Consider the following 21,816-nt stretch of genomic DNA (forward strand, 5'->3'; position numbering starts at 1 on the left):
TTATATTTTGAAATTTCTTCAAATGACGTTCTCCATGCTGAAATTTAAGTCCCTCCGCAAGAACAAAAAAATGCTCAAAAGGGTGTTTTGAAACATTGAAAAATGCAAACGTTTCCTATGAATTTTAGCACTGTCCAGAAAATTTCAAATCCTACCACAAACACGTATTTTCTTTAAACGAACTAGAACTTGGCTAAAAGATATGGGAACCGTAGTCTTCGACCTCCAACAATCTTGATGTCTCAACAACTCACTGCTGGTAAAAAACGAAGGACCACATAACAAATTACACCTTTAGTATTTGTTTTAGAGGTTATTTGACAATGACCCTTATACCTGCTTTTGGAAAAGCCCCTCAGCCTTCAAACAGCTCCAAGCGCTGCCTCGAAACGAACACGTAATAGTTTTAACATTCACACGTAATAGAATGTAAACCTAAAGACGTTCCTTTCCCGTCATTTTCCATTCAACAATGTGTTTGTTGCGGTGGCATTGACGGTTTTCATTAACTATCTAATCGATCAGCAAACATCTGTTGTTTGCTAGTCCGCACTTGCATACATCAGGCGTTTCCTGCATTTCTTGGTCACCCAACCAACGAGGAAATTTCGTTGGACATTGCGGCGCTAATTTGCATGGCACACAACCATTACTAACGACTCCTTTTGTTTACTTGCAATAAAGACATATTTTACAGGAATTCTCGAAGATGCCTGAAAGTGACCATTTTCAATGTCATTGACGTGAGTGGATGAAGCTTTATTGACACACCGAGTTGTTAGTTGAATCAAAAGCACAGAGTACCTACTCGAGTTCCACTCAAAAGTTTGGTCACGAAGATTCATAATAAGATTCAGAATGCAGAATTCCAATTATTATAGAAACCATGGCTCGGCACGGTGAGAATTTGACAGAATATGTTTCTAAATCGTGATCGTAATGATAGTGAAGTTTCTGTTGTTCTACGTCCTCGCAAGACCTAAAAACTTCCTCACGAAGAACTGAATCTTGATGAGGTTAAACTTGAGATCACAATTGATTAAAATCGGTACATGGCAATTTTGAAACGTTAATACAAACTTAATACCGCATCCGCAAAAAATCGACCTCACCATAATCACTTTACGCATTTTTTTAACGAACAGTTGGTAGAGTCGCGCGTCATCATTATCATTAAGTGCCATTGACACCTGGATGGATATCCTTGAAAGTCAGGCCGTTCTCTTGGTCGTTCTTTGTGAAGAATTTCAGTTAAAAAAAATACGTCGTTTCCTTCAGTTGTTGGTCACGAAGCGGTTCCGACCACCGGTCGGGACCCTCTGCTTTGTTATGATGAGAGCAATGGTCAGATAAAATAATATTTTTGGTTTCTGGAAGTTTTCGATTTTTTTTTTTTTCGTTTTGCAAGACCTCGACCAATACTAGTGAGGTAATATTGTCAGCATAAGCATAAACCTATTGAAGTAGACCCGACATCCAAGATAAGGGTATCTAAAACGGATCATATATCGTTTTAAACGTTTTTTGTTCTTTAGATTGCCTCACCAATCAGATTACTAGGTTATTCATTGTTAAAAGCTTAAAGACAAAAATGGGCTGAAAACTTTAAAATTTCAATACAACTACAAGATAAACAAAAACCTTGTACTATTTTTTGTATTTTGAATGATTTTCATCAGCTTGTTTGTATCTTTTTACAAAAATAAAAAAAATATTATTTACAAAAAATGAAAATCAGAATATTCAGTCTTAACAGTTTAGTTATAATTGCAGAAAGCAAAAAACTATAATTTTCACCTTCAAAGAAAAGGAACTGAAAACCAGAAGTAATACTCAAATTTCCGAAGAATAAAAACTAGGTTAAAAAATTCCGCAATCCACCGAATTATAATTCAAGTATAACAACTGAAACCAAAAAAAAAATGAACATTCTTTTGATTTAACCTGAAATAACAAACCGTCAAAAAGAGCCTTTTGAGACTTCAAAATAACGAAACCTTTTCGAGAAATTTCTCAACTTTGTTGCAGTTAGTTTAAACCGAATGGACTAGCCTGAATGTAATGAAATGAATGATAAAAAGTTAAGACTTATAACTCACCTTAAAACATGATAACTTAAGGCGTTCTTATAGACATTCCCACCATTGTCATTTTCAAAACGTTCATAGTTTCGAGTCTGTTAAGTTTTTGATTAAATTAGATCAAAACTGCATATTTCAAGGTATCTAGATGAAACGTTTAGATAGTAACAAAACTGAACAACAAACCTGATTCAACAACAAAAACGCAAGTTACTTGGCGAACATTTATCTCGTCTTGAAACCAGCTTGTTAATTATCAATTAAAAATGATTGTATTAATTATCGATATTCCATAACACTGAAGGACAATTAGAAATTTTGCAATTGCTATGACTATAATATTTCCGGAATGTTAATTGTATCAAAACATCATTCTAATTCAAAGTTGTAGGTTGTAGGTACAGTTACTGAAAATTCAAAATTTTTCAAGCTAAGGATGACACTTTTACAAAGATTCCAAAATATTTGAAATAAAATTTTATGAAACCGCTCCTAGACTATTTTTTTATAATATTTCATGATTAAAGTGCATATCGAAATCGAATAATTGTCAGTATCGTACGGTAACCATGTTCGCCAATAGGTTTGTATTTTCACCGAAGTGCTCACCAAGGTGTGGACATGAGGACATGATCATAATTGATGGTGGACTCCAAGATTGTCATTATTTACCATCTGAGAACATGACGACCTTTCTGTCTGAGAATCATATAAGCAACGAATTTACACATTAACTACAAACGTTCATTATGTTATTCTTTTTTTTTAGATAATACAACTAGGAATTAACTGCCAACACAAACAAATGATAACTTCACATTATTTATCAGGAATTGCTAAATAAATACATGTCACCCCAGTCAGACTACACACACATGGAGTACTGAGAATTCTAACAATTTGGCTCCCTGCCCTGCAAAACTGCTTTGTTTTGATGTTTGCTGCACTCATTTGCACCATCACCAACAAACTGTGACGTTTGGCGAAAAATACACTGGAATTTTGTTAGCAGGTTCAAGGACTTTATTTTGAGTGTTTACCATCATTTGCCGGATTTTAATTAAGGAAAAGTTAATTTCACTGAAAGTTGCTAAAGAGAGTACTTTCACCAATAATCTCGCACCAAAACAGTCAGTAGGAGCAAGTTATCTGAAATTTGATCGATTCTGACCGTACCTAATCGAAACGAAATGCTAAACCAATTTAGTTTTTATCGTCCGGACATGGTACCTTCTAGTTTTCTTGATAACTTAATTACACTTATCTAACTTCCTGTCCAATATGCAACTCGCGACTACTTTCCATGACTGATTGGCCGATTATTTTGATGCCTGAAATATGACTCTTATTCAACGTTTACAAAATCCATAAAAACTTTGCAAAAGCCCCATAAACCTGAAAAGAGCATTGTTGCCTCTAGATGATAAAAGGAACAAGCTGCTTAATTTTTTTTTCGTGTGAAAACCCATCTGCCAGCCGAACAATTTCCCTTCTTTGGTTGGGTTATCTCGTAAACTGTATAGCTGTGGGGTCCCGAAGCCCCTTCATCATTAACTGTGGATTTTTAACTGTCACTCGCACGGTTTCTATCTGGCCCTGCTATGGAAAAAGATACAAAATACCGGTTCCGGGCACGTGCATCAGCTGTTCCAATAATAATACGTGCAAGGGTTAAAGCATGATTGACAACCAGTTTAAACAAAAAAGTGTGCCAAAAGACGGGAGCGACGCATCAGGCTAGTTTGCAGAATACTTGGCAGATGGTATGTGAATATATGGAGCATTAATGATTAATAAAATATCATATATATATTGTTGGAGGTAGCATTTCGTGCATAACCAAGAGCATTACGAAACCAGGAATAAAAGGTATGCTCACTTCCTGTTCCGTTATTTCACTAAACGTTGCATGAAAATATTATAACAGACGTAAACCTTAAGGAAAATATACGGCATGTTAAAACGTTTGTAGCCTCTTCGACCCTCCAACTCCATTTGGTATTCCAAATGTGAAGCCACGGCGGAAATCGTTAAACAAACAACATATGACACATGTATGGTTGCCAATTTCAATTTAGATGGGCTATTTCCTACACGAAGAAACGAGCGATGGGCAATGATATATGTTCTTATGGGAGAATTAGCGTTTCGGGTGATAAAAATAATATGTTGTGCGATTAAGAAGTTTATGGGTGAATGTGTAGAGCGGTTCTGTAAGAAAAATAAATAAGAATTGATTACGATTTGGTAATACAAGCTTTCGCTATAAAAGCAATAACTGAAGAAAGAAAATGGCACGTTACACTCTCGATTAGCTTGAACTTGCTATGTCATCTTCTCACGCAAATTCGTTGACTTCAAAATCTGAAGGATTCTATTTTTCCTTAAAATATGAATCTCATTATTGCAGGGAAGACCCTCCCTTACGATTGTACCACTTATACTTTTGGACCTTACAAACGCCTAAGGATGAGGCGGACGAGCAAAAATAGGGGTCTCGCAATTCGCATATAACAACCTTAAAGCCAAAATGTAATTCAATTAAATTGATTTGGAACTCTCCGAATTCAAGAATTTGCTTAAATGGAGTATAAATATTGATGTACGTTAACAACGTAAGTACAAGACTGTTATTTGCTTTGGTGTCAAAACATTAAATATGTCCCTACTAAACAAGTTTTGTTCCAACCAGTGACGGAACCATATAAAATTATTTGAGTTCAATATTTCTAAGAATTCCTTGTTCCAACTAAAGCTACTTGTTCCAACCGCCATTTCGTGAGTTTCTAGCTATTAGCACATATCCTTTCTCAAGCAAACAAAGAATCGAAGCGCTACTGATGTAATGACAATGGTCTTGATGAGAGAGAGTTTCAAGTTGTCACTGATGCCATCGATCGCAAATAAATCTACTTCACTTCCTACAATGAACTATCCCTTTAAAGCGAACACACAAATTTCAAGTTCTCCAGCTCTTGAACAATGCCATCAAGGGAACAAACAACAGTAAAAACTTGATACTGATTGTTGTTGGCTCATTCAGGACCCCAAATTTTCATTACAAGATAATTCTGCAGTGGATATAAAGTAATAAATCATTTTAAACATTGTAGTCCCCGTTTCAGAACCGACCAAGATAGACTGACCCAGTAAGCAAGCAGAATCAGCTGAAGAAGAAAGTGGACATAACGAAATACAATATACAGGGTGAGTCGTAACGGAACCGATAGAGAACAGGTGCGTGTAGAAGATCTCAAAATATGACGATTTGTTAAATATTTTTTCTTTGTACGGTTAATAGTTGAGAATATATATTAATCTCCGAACTTGGCTTGTAAATTTCTAAAAAACGGCATATTCCAGTTAAACATTATAACAATACTATCAAATATGGAACATGTTTTATTCTTATCAACACCTTTAATTGGTAGAAATGTGAAGTGGATAGATGTTCAATAAGGGTTGGCTTAGGGGCAAGGTAAGGTGTAAGAGTTGCGATTTTTCTATCTGTAAAGTAACTAACAAACGAACAATACAATTTAATAGCAAATTTAATTCTAAAACTTTTATTCTTCTTCAAAATTTGTCGAAAAGCTTATAGTTTTTGATAAAATCACAGATTTGTAGAATGAAACCAAACCAAATTTCAAGAGATTTACAAGGATTGTCTGTCAAAAACGATGCGGTTTTAGACTGGTACGCTATTTGTAAGTTGCCAAAGTAATCGTAAATGACAGATATTCTAAATGTGGCATTACATCAGCGCGATTCAGCTCGGAAATAGCTGAAAAATGTTTATTTAGTGAGCAAGTTGATATGATGTTATTGTTGGGGTATTACGAACGTAATTGTAGAAAGAATGTTGAGGAACACCGAAGAAGAATTCCTAATCGTGTAATTCCACGCCGGGGCACATTTTCCAACGTTGAAATGAGGGCTCCAGAGACTACAAAATTTATGTGTGAGAGAACGGTGGTCATTTTGAACAATTTCTTTGGTGTTAAATTTAGGTTATTGTGTCACACATTTTTGTTAGTTACAATTTTTTTGCAACACGTAAAATACTTTTGAATTCCGCTTTAAAATACTACAAAATGGCTTATGCAAAATGAGCCAGCCTCTCAAGCCCTCCTTTCAACGTTGAAAAATGTCTCCTGGTACGATTAGGAAATTATCTTGGATATTTCTCAACACTCTTCTTAGAATTACACTCGTAATACCTCAATACTAACAGCATATCATCTTGCTCACTAAATGAAAATTTTCCCAGCCATTTCCGAGCCGAATCGCGCTAATATAAAGCCACATTTAGGATATCTGTCACTTTCATGACTTTGGCTCCTTACAAATAACGTACAAGGCGAAAACCGCCTCGTTTTTAACTGGCAATCCCTTTAAATCTCTTGAAATTTAGTTTGATTATATTCCACAAACCTGTGATTTTATCAAAAACGATAAGATTTTCAACGAATTTTGAAGTAGAATAAAAGTTTTAGAATTACATTTGCAATTAAATGATATTTTCCTTTTGTTAGTTATTTTATAGATAAAAAAATCCCAACTTTTTTAGGCCTTACCTTATTCCTAATCCAAACTTTATTGACAATCTACGGATTTTACATTTCTATCAATTAAAATGGTGCATAAGAATAAAACATGTTTCAAATTTGGTTGCATTGTGATGAGGCATAACTGAAATATGTCGTTTTTTAGAAACTTACAAACGAACTTCGGAGGCAATATTTTCTCAACTATTAACCGTAGAAAGAAAAAGTATTTAACAAATCGTCATATTTCAATGCCCCCTATATCCACCTGTTCTGTGTCGTTCAACAGTTGTCGATTCGCCTTGTATGTTGAAAATATTACCTACGAATCCAAGATCCAAGGGAATCCAATAATAATTCCCAGATATGACCCTCACATAAGAATAAGTTTTTTGCCAGAATATTGGCGGTTCTGATGTTACATATGTAGCAGTAGTAATACATTCTCTTTTGGTCCTATTATTAACACTTTAAAGTTCTTTACTATGTAATTTCCTCGTTCTTGATATTCGTATAGGTTCTAAATTAAGTTCTTTTAATGTGCTTTATTCTAAACTTACACGCCCGTAACAGTCTACATGTTCGTAATTCCATAATTTGGTTGCAAATCAGAGTTGTGTAACGAATATCGAATTATGAATCGAAATGGAGTAAATGCTTTAGCAGAGAAGCTATGCAAATTTCAAGTACTAGTCCAGCCTCTTGCTTTTACTGACTACTGAATTAATAACTAAACCCATTTACGTTATTTCACAAATAAAGCAAAACAGTGCACTGAACTATTTACTTTTAAATCATATAAATAAGATCAAAATCCATTTCTTTTTATGTTGAAATATATCTCATTTAAAATTCAAATAATATCCATGAACCGGTGTGTATAAACAAATGGCCTTAGCAATATTTATAACATCATAACTAACAGAATCGCTGCAATAAATATTATACGAAGACGCTCCGAAATTCTAATTAATATCTACAAAATGCATTCATTGTTAAAAATAACAAAATATTATTTACCTGCGACATGCATGTTTCCCGCCAAAATGACGCTAACGTGAATACTTTCAAAAACTTTCCCTTTCCTTCCTAAACTTTATTCAAATTGAGGGAACTTCCTCCACTTCCATGTGTTTTTTTCATTAGTAAAATCGTCAACTTTGGCTTGAAAACAATGAAACGCTTCTCGTGAACAAAGGGACTGATCAGATTAGAAATGAGAATGGACAGATATCACAGAAAATGTAATTAATTGGAACTGATTAGATTAAATAACAAATTTTCATTTTTTCGAAATCAACGTCAAGGGTAACTCCCTCTCTGATACATGCAAATTTGATAAAAACATAGAATTTTTGAGAAACCATTGGAACTACGAATTCGTAGTTGCAAAATATCGCCAGCTGGAATATATTAAAATGGAGGTCGCACATAACATTTCCCAACTTTTTTACACAAATCGTAGGTATAGTTACGCCAACCGTAATGGTGTAATTCGTTTTGAACAAACGGTTCGCTTATTTTTGCTTTTGCAAACAGCAATATGCCTAATTAGTGTCGAATTGTACACATTTCCACTATGTACACCATGACGTCATATTTTCGTGTATACATGCGTGAAAAGGCAAAAACACTGTAAATTTTTTTATAAACGAAAATTTATAAAGTGTAGGTGTCCATATTACGGCACTAATATGGCGGCGCAGGTGTTGTAACTATCAATTACCTACGGTGAAATATTAACCGTTCAGGGTTTCTGTACGAAAATAGGTAAATATCAAGGCTAGGCAAATTAGACGCACCGACTAACGCACCTTTTTATACAAATCTGCTAATTCGTTATTATCCTCTATTGATTGCCTTTTAGGAAATCGTTATTTGCCTTTTAAATAATGATCTGCGGCAATAGCACAGAAACTTACAAATAAGAATGTGCGGTCTTTTCGGACAGAACTGGAGGCTATAATAAAGGAATATTATAATACATGAAACTCAAATTATCCCAAATAGATTATTAACAAACCCCATTTATGAGGATGGATTAATCCAGTGCTGCGCTTAAAAGACATTTAAGGATCATTCGAGAGGGTCTGAATATTCCTCTTTTTGTGTTTCCCCGTACTTAGTAGAAAAAACTGAAATAGTCATTTTGCCATATGCTGCGATTAAAATATAAACGTCCATCTGCGGACCATTGTTAGACTACGAACACATACTGAGGGCAAATGCAACAGAAAAAACTAAACGATACATACAAGCAACAGAACATATTATACTAAGACTGATTACAAAGATAAGGAACCCCGACAATCCGCTACACAGTCCAACCACCAATTGCTATATGAACGCACACACGTGACAAGAATAACTGAAAGACTGCAATAAATTCAGGCAAGATGGGAGGACAATTGTTACAACTGGACTATTCTGAACCTCGCTTGCCTTACGAGCCAAACAAGACAATCCCGCTTCCTTTTCCCTTCAACCACTGTGTTGGAACATTTCCAAATGTGATTTTATCTTTTATTTTCTTTGAATTTTATGAATGATTATCAATAGATGTAAGTGCTTTTGTCACAAGGGCAGAAAGACCAAATGGTCGTTAGTCTTTTGCCCACACATACATATGTATATCAAAACTTTTGTGACCACTTCGTGACATAAATCACGAAGTTCTTAACGCTACAATTTATAAAATATATCTAAATTTCGATCTAGAGGTGAGATTTTTTTTAAAGCACACGTCACATAATGACACCACTCACTAATATTAGTAAATGTTGAATTAGATGTTGGAATATCATATACAAGTCGGGATATTACTTTGCTTGTGGAAAAAAGATGGCGAAGTCCATATATCCGCCAAATATCGAATGTCGTTTTGATTTATCAATGCTGTGTTCTTTTTTATCAACTAAATTCGTGCAAAACATGTGTTTTTGGTAAACATGCGTGCGTGATCTTCGATTTCAATTCACATACCTAGTTAAGTACACTTCTAAACTGGCAGTCACCACGCACTCCAACAAGAAATACCCGATATCTATGACCCTCATACCCGGAAGTTGCAAACGAACTTCGTCAGCTGCGGAAACTTTGAAAGGAAATATCGTGAAGCACCTGTCGAAGACGACCTTTCTGATAACCAATCTACCGGTGGCTCATTTGCATTTATACCAAATTACACGTGTTGCTTTGAGAAAACGCGCTTACACATTGCTACACCTTTCAGTACTACGCGGTGTCATTGCTTTGTGTAGCTATAAAAAACTTCTACGTCACAGAAAAACAAAGCTGCCGCTTCCTTGAAAAAACATTCACACTTTTGCGCACCAAAAGTACGTCGAAAAAAGACATATTCAAATCAACCTTGCCTACCTTAAAATTTTCAAGTTCATCTTTAGCAACCACAAGACCATCACCAACAGTACATCGAACTAATGAGTCAAGGTTTTGACCGGCGAAATATTCCTTTAGCTACTCAATTTTCCGCTGGGCTGAAACATCCTTAAGACCCCCTGGGGGTGATGGAGACGAAATTTGGTACCGGCTGACAGGGAAATGAGAGACACATGCGTAAAAGGCGAAACGGACGGTATCCAAACGAGAGAACGCGGCAACACTAACTTAACAATCCGACCGAACTGACTGAGGCTTGAGACTGGTTGACTTGGCGTGATAGTCCAGCAGACCCTGGTGTATGACCGCGGTTGTTTTGCTTCGAAGGTTCTTTGTTGATGGTACCGGGAACGGTCGAAAAGATCAGTTCTGTGGAGCCGAACTTAGAGACACAGACAATAACAGGAACTAAGACTGAGGCAATGTGAATGCAGATTTAGTAGAATACAGTTCCAAAAAATGTATGTGCATCAATTAAAGGCATCTACACCCATGTGTGAATTCACCACTACACAAATATTCTTGGCACTAATTAAAAATAATATTTTCCGATTTTTCAATTTGCTCTTTTCAATTGTTACATAGCCAGTGAACATCAAATTGTCGCTTTCCAGTCGACTTAGCAGTTTGGGTAGAAAAGCGATTGTCTCCTTGTATCATTGTAAAATTTAAAAAGCTACCAGATGTTTTGTTATATCCAATTCTTCCTTTATTTTCAGTTCAATTTCTTGACCGCACCATAACACAACACTGTTAAAAATCTTATGGGTGTCTCTTTAAGGCGGCTAGAAATTCACTTCACAGAACTTTCGGCTATTTAAGATTTTTTTGTGCAATATGGTCACCATTGTTCGTCCTTTAGTACATTTACTAAGGGTTAAACGGGAAATGAGATCAACTATCTCAAACTGTAGAAATAGAATGCCGTATATTTTTCAAATATCTCATAATTTCGCAAATGTATGAAACTTTACAGAAATAAATGTAGATTTTGAATATGGAGAAGGAAAGTAATTCCTTAAAATTTCACATGAAGCGCAATGACCTGAATTAGTATCACACAATCCCGGAGAAAATTCAACATAAAACGGTAGTCAATTTCGAAGGGTGACAAGGGATTCGATTTCATATGAGCCACGGTATTGATTATGCTACAAATAACCAGGAAATTGACATAAACAAGTAAATAATTTTGAGGATTCAGAAGAAAAGCAATTTCCTTAAATTTTCAATGAAACATTTTTCTGATCTAATCCTCCAATAACCCTGAAGTTTGAAGAATTTTTTTATATCAAATCGCTATAAATTTCGAACACTGAGAAAAAAAGTAATTTTCTCTAAGATTCAGTTGGTCATATGAGACACACTTCTGATTTATGGACAAAATACCCAAGAAGTTTCATATAAAACAGCCATAAATTTCGAAGACTGAGAATCTATCTCAAATTCCGTATGAATTTAGTTAGTACGTTTTTTCCGTAATTTAAAGTTATGGCTCTGAGGCTATTTTTATAGAACTAAAGATTGTGAGAATTATTTTGAAAATTCTGATGACGTCCAATTGGTTTTAGTAATATTTTGGTGGGATCTCGAGAGTTTTTAGAAACTTACTGATATTTTGGCGATAACCAATGAATCTACTCGGTCGCTTTTTTGACATTTAAGAACTTCAACTCATCTTATCATTCCAGGGTAGTTTTATAATTTATGACTATTTTCGTATGCCACAAATAACCAGGAAATAGTGCCTAAGTAACATTCTAATTCGTGTTAATTTCTGGCCAACCACTTACTAAGGTACACCAGAGCCACTATCCCATTTCACCGATTAAGCATTTTACAATGCCATTGTTCCGATCATTCGGGGAAAGCTCATCATTAAAAAAAAAACATTTACATAATTTTCATAAAAATCGCCACGATCAACTTTTACTCGTTGACAAGATGAAAAACATAGCAATTTTTCGTCGAAATTACCGTGTTTTGCCCACGTGCCCGCTTCCTGGTAAAAGTGAGTGGTGTAGGTAACAAAGTGCTCACTCCGCTATGGGCGTTTCGGTTTCAGCACCACACTTTTTGCAAGTAATAACAATAATACTTACAAATTAAACGAGGTAATGATAATTGGTAATTGTTACATAAACCGGCGCGATCTAAATAACACCATATTGTCTAATTCGATTATGTTTTGTTGAAAGTGCGTTGGGAAAGGAAATAAGGTCAGTAGCGTGCTGGCGCTATAATTTTCATCTATATTGTCTACATCATTGCCATTTGCTGAATATAATGTGTTCCCCGGAGTTAACAACGGCGGTTTTGATACCTGTAAACCTCTACCTACGCACTCAATACAATAGTTCTCCATCCTAAAACTGATTTAGAATTTGTAACGTTCATTAGCGGTAATACTTTCAATAGCGTCTAAATGGCGAGCATGTCGTCATAACAATCTTGCGGAATACCAGCTCTCCATCATAAATGCAAATCCTTTTGGGCTGTACCTTTATGGCTTCATCAACGGCCAACTTTCTCATAAACCCCTCACAAGTTCAGTGATTTGTAAATGATCTCGGGCCATTGTTCGGTCCTGTAAAACTGCCCAACAAAAGCATATTGGGCCAGTGGAGTGTGATGGGGAAAAGCAAATATATAACAGGCAAATTAGAAAGTCGCTTGCACGCCTGTTACCGACACGGACAGGAAAAAACTACATAACCGTTTCAGTCATTTACTAAAACATTTCAGTTTTCCTGTAGCAGCCGGTTATAATTTCATTTACAGGGGGAATTTCATAGGAATGAGTTTATTCTTCATAAAGAAGTTTCCAGTTATGCGCAATTTCAATTATTCATTCAAGCTTACCATAAAGAAATACATAACACTGTTAGTTGGAGTAAATCAGTACCTCAATCGGTACAGAGGTACATAGTAAGGACCTGATTATTTTCTTTATTTTCAATCACGTACTTATGTAATAATGAGGTTACCGACTTTTTACAATGTCGCGTTACTGTCCTCTACTCCCCATTCCTAGTTTCCCGCTCGATTTCCCGCCCTAATTCTTCTGCTCAATTTTTTCCTGATATTTTCACCCGTTTTCCGCAGACGACAAGCTAAACGAAATATTTTGAAAACAATTGCATGTACACATCTAGAGAATGAAAAAGTGAATAGAAGTTCTTCAATACACGAATTACACAATAATACGCATATAATTTAATACCAACTCGCTGTAACTGTATAGGTACCTCAAAAGAAAATCCCCATTGAATATTACGGCAATTTCAACACGATACAACCTTCGGTGCCATAATGTAATGAATGGAAGTACCATCATGCAATGTTGTCTCTTTTAAAATTAAATGCATCTTTAGACGTGTTTACTGGCATTGGTATAACCTCGACCCTTTCCCTTTATTCAACGTGTTCGTGTTGTGCTCGTTGTATTTGGCAACCTTGCCATTTTTCTTGGATTTTTGTGAATGGATCAGCGACAAATGTTAGTGTTAGTTACAACGTCTTAAAAGACCTGCAAACTTGAATAGAAGCGTAAATACCATTTTAATGGTCTTTTCACTAATATGTGGCGTCTGTGAGTAAACTATAGTGCAAATGCGAGTACAGAAAACTGTACATAGTTTAGTGAAAAGAAGTTGATTCGGTGGTAGAGACAAACACATTTGGTAAAATAAATTCTCTGGATTGTAGCCCAAATGCAGGAAAAATAAAAATGATACAATTTATGTTACTCATATCACTGTTACAAGGTGCACTTTTCGCATGGTAATCAAGAAGTGCATATCCACATCTGTCAGGTCGTCGATAAAGTGTAGTGCGAAATAGGTACGAAAACCACTTTTTACACTCACGAAGAGAAGTGTTTACAAATGATCCCATTCGTATGAAAATTGGTGCTATTTTAGGTATTAGTGACGACTGTAACGGAAGAACTCATGGACAAGAACCGATGGGTTGAGAAAATGATCGGTGTACAGAAGGTTTCTACTTCTACATCCGATTTGTACCAAACTTCACCATAAAAGATAGATGACTACTAAAAGTCGGCTATATTGTAAACCCAATTCGAATCGGGTAATGCAAACGAGAGGTTCATAAATTATGCGGAATATTTTGCATCCATAAAGTTCTTTTGCATGGGGTGAATTCCTGGGTCATATTTAAGGCAGACTGGCTGTTGCTGCTACGTGACTGTGACAAAATTTCAAAAAATCATTTAAACCTCACACAGTTGCCTACCTGACGGATTTCGAATGTTGCATTTGAAAATACACACAAATATTACATCAACCAAGTACCTACATACTTGGTTAGGCATACACTTTTACACTACATCTGACTTCCCATTAACCGCCTATGGGAAATTACAAACCGACACAAACCTACTAAACTGATTCACACCTACTCCTTAAAATGGGCATAAAATTATTACATTTACATTCACCTATAACAAGACTTTCACTTTGATATTCATTGTAGTTGCCCAAATATGAATCACGTGTGTTACATAACCGCTAAGTATGGGACAGTATTTGGTGCAATGAGTCAAACTTTCCAAATCCAAATCTCATGAGTGACTTCGAGAATCCTGAGTGCCACCCAAAACGAGACGTTCCCATCGACCCAGTCGGATTCCCCGCATACTTCTCGCATGCCTCGTATATGCGATTTTTCAAGACTGAAACACACTACTTAAGCCAGACCAGAATACACATTTGTGTGACCTTGACGGGAGGTTTCAAGGACAATCTTTGTTCGCTGCATCTCTCGCATGGGAGCAGGTACTAAACACACTGTCTGGGGGTCTGGAGCTAAACAAAGTCTGAGATTATGTGTACTGTATAGAAGACAAAATGTGTGTGTAAAATGGGTGCTTCAGCTGTTACCGATGACCCAAAAGAGGAATGGTATAGGGGGCAGGTCTTTACTGAGACTTTTCGGTTGGGTCATTGGCCTCAGTAATAAGAAGAACCGGCTGTTGTAGTTGCAATCACAACCGCAGAATTTTTAGATATTGAAAACCGCGATTTGTTACATTATTACAGTGGAAAGCTCGGTCGAAAGTGTTTTAAAATTCCATTCACTAATCAATTCGCAAAAACTACGGTTGGGATATCCCGTTGAGTTTACTATTGCGAGCATTGGGAATTTCCACGAGGACCATATCGCTGCATGGAAACATTCGATTTATATTTTAAGCGATGATTGAAGATAACGCATAATTAAATTAATGGTGACCGAAAACAAAGGCTAATCCCTCTGTCTTTTGTTTAACATTACTTAAGCGAAACCAATAGGAGGTGAAGTTCCCATGGTAGCAACAATTGTTTTTGGTAGCGGTGAACGTTCGCACCATTTCGATTATTCTTTTTCATGTATGAGTTTTCGGGACGAACAAACACCGGAAACTCCGGGGACTGTGTCCGTTTTGGGTGCGCACACCTCAGTTTGTTTGAAAAGGATTACGTGACTCGGTTGTGTCATTTGGGGTTTTAGAAATTTCCAAAAACGACGAGTGTAGGTGTGTATTGGGCAGTAAAAAGCGGTGTTTGTTGACGGTTATGCCAAATTTATGAAACACTGTTTGTTTGGCACATACGGCGTTTACTAAAGTTTTTTTAGGGCATGAGGATAGAACAAATATTGTACAGAGTCGGATTTATGTGTGAAAACGGTGGAATGTTCTTGTACTAAAATTACCAATATACAGATACCTATAACATATAAAAGTTTTAGGATCTTGTCCAGTTGATTTCTCTAGTGATTTTTTTCGTGGATATTCAGTTAAAGCCAAGAGCAAGGGAAGTTACCTTTCGAGCAAACAAAAAACGTATAGCCTCTTGCGCATGCTTAAATTTTACCGTTTTTAAGATAGTCGAGTTGACAATATTACGTTTGGGTATATCTCAAAAATAGCCAAATTTGTGCATGTAGTATATTACGCTCTTCGTTTAGGAATTAATCAACCATTTTCATACACATGAACGACTAATAAATAGGACCAAAAATCCCATATAAATTCGCTACAATTGAAACATTTTGTCTATGAAATCTTGAACGAAATGCTCGCTTTTTGTTATTATAGGTGTAGGTTTCGCATGAAGTTTTTAAATTTTTTAAGAGATTCTAAACGGATAACTAGAAGTACGAATTAATGACACTCTCCCCCTTTTTTCCTAAACAAGGGCATCCTAAAGGGTTGTCGCTTTCACCCTCACTGTATAATTTATACTGCCATGATATAAACAACCATGGCTTAAAGGACAAAAAAGCATATAGACAAAACAGCATATACGTATTGCAACACTCTGCCTATACTGCACTTATTGTTCATTACAAAACGACATAGAAAGCGGTAGAAAGACTTCAGGCACTAAGGAACAAGTTCTTAATAATTGTTTAGTTTAGGAATAGGGTAAGTTCTATGAAAATATGTATAGAACCCCTTAATAAAGAATTAAAATACTTCGTGGTTTTCCCTGGGGGTGCTTAAAAAAACATTGACCTACTGTTTGGTGACCTTGTATACTTATCTATCAGATAGAAAAATTCATAACTATAAGCAAAATTGCAACTTTAACCAACTTATGAGAGCCTTTGAATCCCCTCTACGTTATAAGTATTGCCAAAAGAGTGATTGAGAAAGAAGACAAGGTTGGTTCTAACGACTGAGTGACACCAAACTTATCGGTAGATGACAAAACTCTGTTGATTAATAAACATTTAAAAACTATTCTCGTATTGCATTTCATCAAAAATATATACCATCCAAACTGAAATTCTGGTCGTCCCTAAGCAACAAACATGATAGTTACACATATCAAATGCTAAACATACTCTGAACCATCGACCTTCTCACGAGTGGTAGAGGTAGATTTTCGAAAGGTGTTCTCGAGGTAGGTAAAAACCGATGTAATCGGCTATAGAAACGTCAAGACCCTGTATGAGGTGAATGCTCTCTATAAAAGGAACTAAATAGGCCAAAAGAATGCTTGATAAATGATTATCATCGGAACATTTGGAGGTAGAATTCTATATTTGTCTAGGGCAAAAACCGTAGAGGAACATTGTGTCAGTTGGTGCGAGTTATTACCTTCAAAAGAAGTTTTTCCTGTGAGATTTTTTCAGAATTATTAAAATGTTTACGGTTGATGAAAATCTAATTTGGGCAACAGAACTAAATTAAAAGTGTCGACAACATTCGCTGACATTTGAGTTAAACTTGTCGAAAATAGCTTTCAAAACTAAAAACGAAACGCATTTCAACGACATAGAAAAAACATGACCAAAGCGACGAAAAGCTGGTGCGTTTATTTTTCCTTGAGCGAGCAGGACTGGTGGGTCTCTCTCACTTGAGGCGCAGCTCGGAAATGGTAAAAATAGACACGAGAACCTCGACAGGAGGCCACTGAACTTATTTTAACCACCACATGTCTTGTGGCTGCTTTAGAGTGCTTTGTCAGGCCCACATCCTCTCTCCAATGACGAAATTCGAGACCGACAGAGTAAACTTGAAGCTGTCTATAGGGGGGAAGCAAAAAGTTCTCGCACAAAACCGTACCATCTCCATGGACAAAAAAACACATCTAATTACTAATAGTGTTAGGTCAAGTCTCGCGTCACCATAAGTTTTAACTTGGACAGAAGCAGGCACTTACTACTAAGTGGTAATATGCAAATTACGTCAAGCCTATAGCATACTAACGTTATTAGCATGAGAATGCTAAATTAGCTTATTCTGTTCTTAGAGATATGATACATGATTAGCCCATTAATTAATAAAGGATAATTATCGCAGCTCTGCGATTTGCCTCTGATAGACATCAAGCTAAGTTAGTGCAGTGATTCCTAATTAAACAGGCTTTAAACTACGCAGCCAAGTCTCTATATGTAGGTTCTATAGACATTATTTTGGTCTGAAAAATTCGGTTTCAACTTTTTACAAACAGAAGGAACAAAGCAAGCATACAATCTGGTCGGAAACAAAGCCTACGAAAATAAACAGCATTTTCCTGCATGTAAATGCTTTCGGCTTTAAATACAAAGGGTTTTTAGGAACAATACAATCTAGCTGCGCCACTCTCAGATTGATTCAACTTCTAAAAAATTTCGTCTAACAAAAGAAAGGATGAATAATGGTTGAAATTTGGAGAGGCGAGATTTTCTGATGGTCGTTCTATGCGAATATTGCATTAAGGAGTTTAAAGTGTTTTAGGATTGAGCTAATTTGATGAATAGTGGAATTGCGGGCCAGCCTTGGCAAACGAACAGGGTGATAATTATAGATAAAGTTTTGGAAGGAAGGCGGAAACCGGGAGTATATTAATAATATTAAAGGGGAACGAGAAATAACACAATGCGAAATTTAGGAATTTAATTACACATCAAGGATATGTACATTTCAGACCTGAAATTCCGCGAATTTCTGGTTTTCAATGCCACCAGAATACATTTACCTGAATTTCTTACCCAAGGAAGTATAGGAGAGAAGTTACAGTCTACCTGAGAATAAAGCATTATATTGCCAGTCAACACCAATTCGACCAACAGCACTGTACCAATATGGTCAGATTGTTCAATGAGCAAAGGATGCTCAACAGCAAAGGGACTTTGAAAGTTTATGTTTGCAAACCGGAGAAAATATCAATTTGTGCTTTTATGAATCGAAAGTTTGAATAGTTTTTTTACATATCAATACATGTTCATCAAGATCTAAGGGATTCCAATATCTCATTTGCACATCAGAAGAAACTGAGGGGAAAACATATTCCAAAGCCAGCAATGTGATTCTCAAAATTTTACTCTAAATTCAAGTACTCTGTGCAGTATTTCAACGTGTAGTTTTAAATTGAGCCTCACTTATCGTAACTATTTGGAGCGTAACCAGCCACACCAGGACCCGTTCAAAATTGAAGCTGTCAGGCAAAATCTCAGGAAATTTTTTTATTTGCAAGTCACTGTAAGAGTTATTCATATTCGCCACAAAAAGATACTGAACCGAACCGACCGGTGTTAAATTCCCAACGTGAACACACCAGATGAAGGTTCATTATGAGCTACAAATTGTCATTTCTGGTAGGATTTCCAAAGGTCACCAATCACTTGTGTAATGATATCAAAAACAAGTTTACAGTGTTCATTATCTCATGTAATATAGACCTTGGAATAGTCAATATCGCTGTATCGCGCAATCGCAATTTCATGACTGACAAGAACAAAAGTTCAGAAAGGTCTACTTCAAATCACAACTTAAATTATCAAAGAAAACTAATAAAACTCTTGAATACACTGAAGATGTCTGAAGACGAAAAATTGTAATTCCAACATAGGCAAGTTCTTTACAATTCATTATAATTCTCACTATGGATTTGTTCTTCTGAGGAAAATAAATCTTTACCATATTAGCTCTATTAACTAACCGAACAAACCTCAAAAGTAACCTTTGACATTTAACCGTTATTGTTGCATTGATATTTTCATGTTTTCCATTATTTCCTATTGAAATTCAACCCAAAATGTCAATTCTATTTTTAAAACACTTAGTTTTAATTTGCCTGAACTCAAGCAAACAGAAAGATTAAAGCCTGGTCGTATTTGAATTTAGATTTCGGACCAAAACCACTTTAGATGCGAATACATAATGGAGGCAATGAATAACAAGGAAAAAGCGTAGCAAAGGCTCAAACAAGGCATTAAAAATTGGAATTTATAAATTAATTTGCACGCACAAAACGGAAAATTTGAATTTACACTAAATGCAAACGAATTGGTTTTAAAGTGGATAATACTCGGATAATACCGAATAAATAAGTCACAATGAATTCTGGCTGGTTGGCACACATATGTAACCAAAACGAAAATTTTGGAATTCGAAACTAGTAAGAGAATGCTTCAAAGGTAGTGCTCACCAGTCTACTTTCAACGCGGTGCCTGAGAAAGAGTTTAGAAAAATCACTATATTCCTATCTGAAATTAATGCATTATCGCACATGCCATGGGAAGAACATTTGTAACCGATTTGTAAAATCTACCTTTTTGTGCAACAATCTTTATAATGGAAGAAAACTGGCATCAAAACTGCAAGTTAACACTAACTCTAGGCAATAATCCACTTTAGTAGGCATATAACTTTTAATGTTTCGCTATAAAAAGCTCTTAAGTAAAGTTCTCGTTCCCTGGAAACTGTCATAAAAGTTTCCAGTTTATGCTTGAGGAATTATTCTTGGTCCCATATAAAAGAGCGGGGGCACCACAGACAAAAGGAACTTGAGCCTAAAATAGCCTATTTCTGTTATGTCCACCTAAATTACTTTGGAATAAATACGATAATTCCTCATTTCTCTTGTTTTATTTCAGCTCGCTTGAACTCTAAAACAGAAGTGGTTAACGACCAAAGTCTGGCTGGAAACCATCAGACTCTCCCCAATGAAGCAATTAAAAACATAAAACCATCGCGTTTAATGACCGACTGACATGGGCCGTAATTATCGCAAAACAATAGGAAGTACGAATTTCATTGACAAACAATAACGTATTGTATTGAAACAATAGGGGCAACACTAATAAATATATGTTGGGAAAGCACGCTATACCACACACGCTCCCAGCACCGTATCCCGCGTCCCTTTCGCAACCAGAGCCACTACAACCATCAAAATGATTGGAAATTTGGACACTTACGAGTCATACGAACAAAATTTCATTGTACCCCACTGTCCCACTAATGCTCCCTTCAATGCTTGAAACAACTGCCCTAAGTTTTCCTTGTCTTCCCATGCAGGCTCGTCATTGGACCACATGATTCCTATAACTCATCGTTTGGTTAAAAGAAATCCGGAAAAAGCGTCACTAAGTGTCAAAATCACTGGACACCGGAGACGACGAAAGATATGGAGACAGCTGAAGTGCAAGTTCAAAGAGAGACACGCGAAACAAGAGCCCCACGAACTGGACTGTACGCTTACCGCAAAGCGCACTGAAAGTCAGAGCTTTAGCTTTAAGCTGCGTTCACTGTGTGTCTGTGTGTGTGTGTGTGTATGTGTGTGTATATGTGTGTGTGTCTGTGTGTGTGTGTGCGGATTTCGATACGCCGCGACGCTTTCCGCGGTTGCCGCTTGTTCATGCGCAATGTTGCCTAATGCACTCCGGGAAAAGGCTCCCGCAAGCGCCTAATTGATTTTTTGCCGGGGTTTTGTACATATATCGGCATTAAAGAATAACAAAACAAATTATGACGCGGGAGGTAAATGATCTAACTGCGAACGTAGCAGTAGTGCAGCAAGGTGGGGAGAGGATCGTCAACGCGACAGGTCTTCTGAAATCCATATAAAATGATTTTTTTTTTTTTAATTATAAAGTAACTACCTCTAGGATAAAATTTGTCGATTTCTCGGCGAATGTGAGCACTTGTAATAATACATTGTTACCGTGTATATTGAATTCTTGCCAGAAATCTAAAAATTATGTTTGTTGCAATTTCTACAAAAAACGGAGACTTAGATAGCACTTTTCATCAACAGGACTGATTAAACAGAACCGGGCAATTGTCATCTTACCATCGTATCGTATAGTCCAAGACAAAAAAAATATATATTTCCAAAAATCGCTAGAGCTGAAGTCAAGATTCCTGTATGCAAAATATCAGTAGTTTCTCATATAAGCAATATTCTAAAAATGTTTCGTTACCTAGACAGAATATGTTAAATTCTCATATTTTTGGTGAATTAAATTAAAAATTTGGAGTATAGTATTTTTTTAGAGTCCATCCAAAT

The 21,816-nt window shown here is 36.1% G+C and overlaps 1 protein-coding gene across 5 annotated transcripts in view; it reads right to left on the bottom strand.

Annotated features, from left to right (window-relative positions):
• The window catches only part of gus (gustavus), an 89,576-nt gene that overhangs the window by 11,915 nt on the left and 55,845 nt on the right, over positions 1 to 21,816 (bottom strand). The window contains exon 1 of one of the 5 annotated variants that reach the window (XM_066402224.1): positions 20,726 to 21,108. The exons of 2 other annotated variants lie outside the window; for them this stretch is intronic. In XM_066402224.1, the coding sequence (XP_066258321.1) occupies positions 20,726 to 20,844 (119 nt within the window). In that variant the 5' untranslated portion in view covers positions 20,845 to 21,108. Of the gene's footprint in view, positions 1 to 9,610; positions 9,779 to 10,006; positions 10,304 to 20,725; positions 21,109 to 21,816 lie in introns of those variants that run through there. 2 more of the 5 variants (XM_066402227.1, XM_066402226.1) reach the window with 2 other exon arrangements.

The sequence above is a fragment of the Euwallacea similis genome, chromosome 25, assembly GCF_039881205.1.
Source record: "Euwallacea similis isolate ESF13 chromosome 25, ESF131.1, whole genome shotgun sequence".
Classification (NCBI taxonomy): Eukaryota; Metazoa; Arthropoda; class Insecta; order Coleoptera; family Curculionidae; genus Euwallacea; species Euwallacea similis.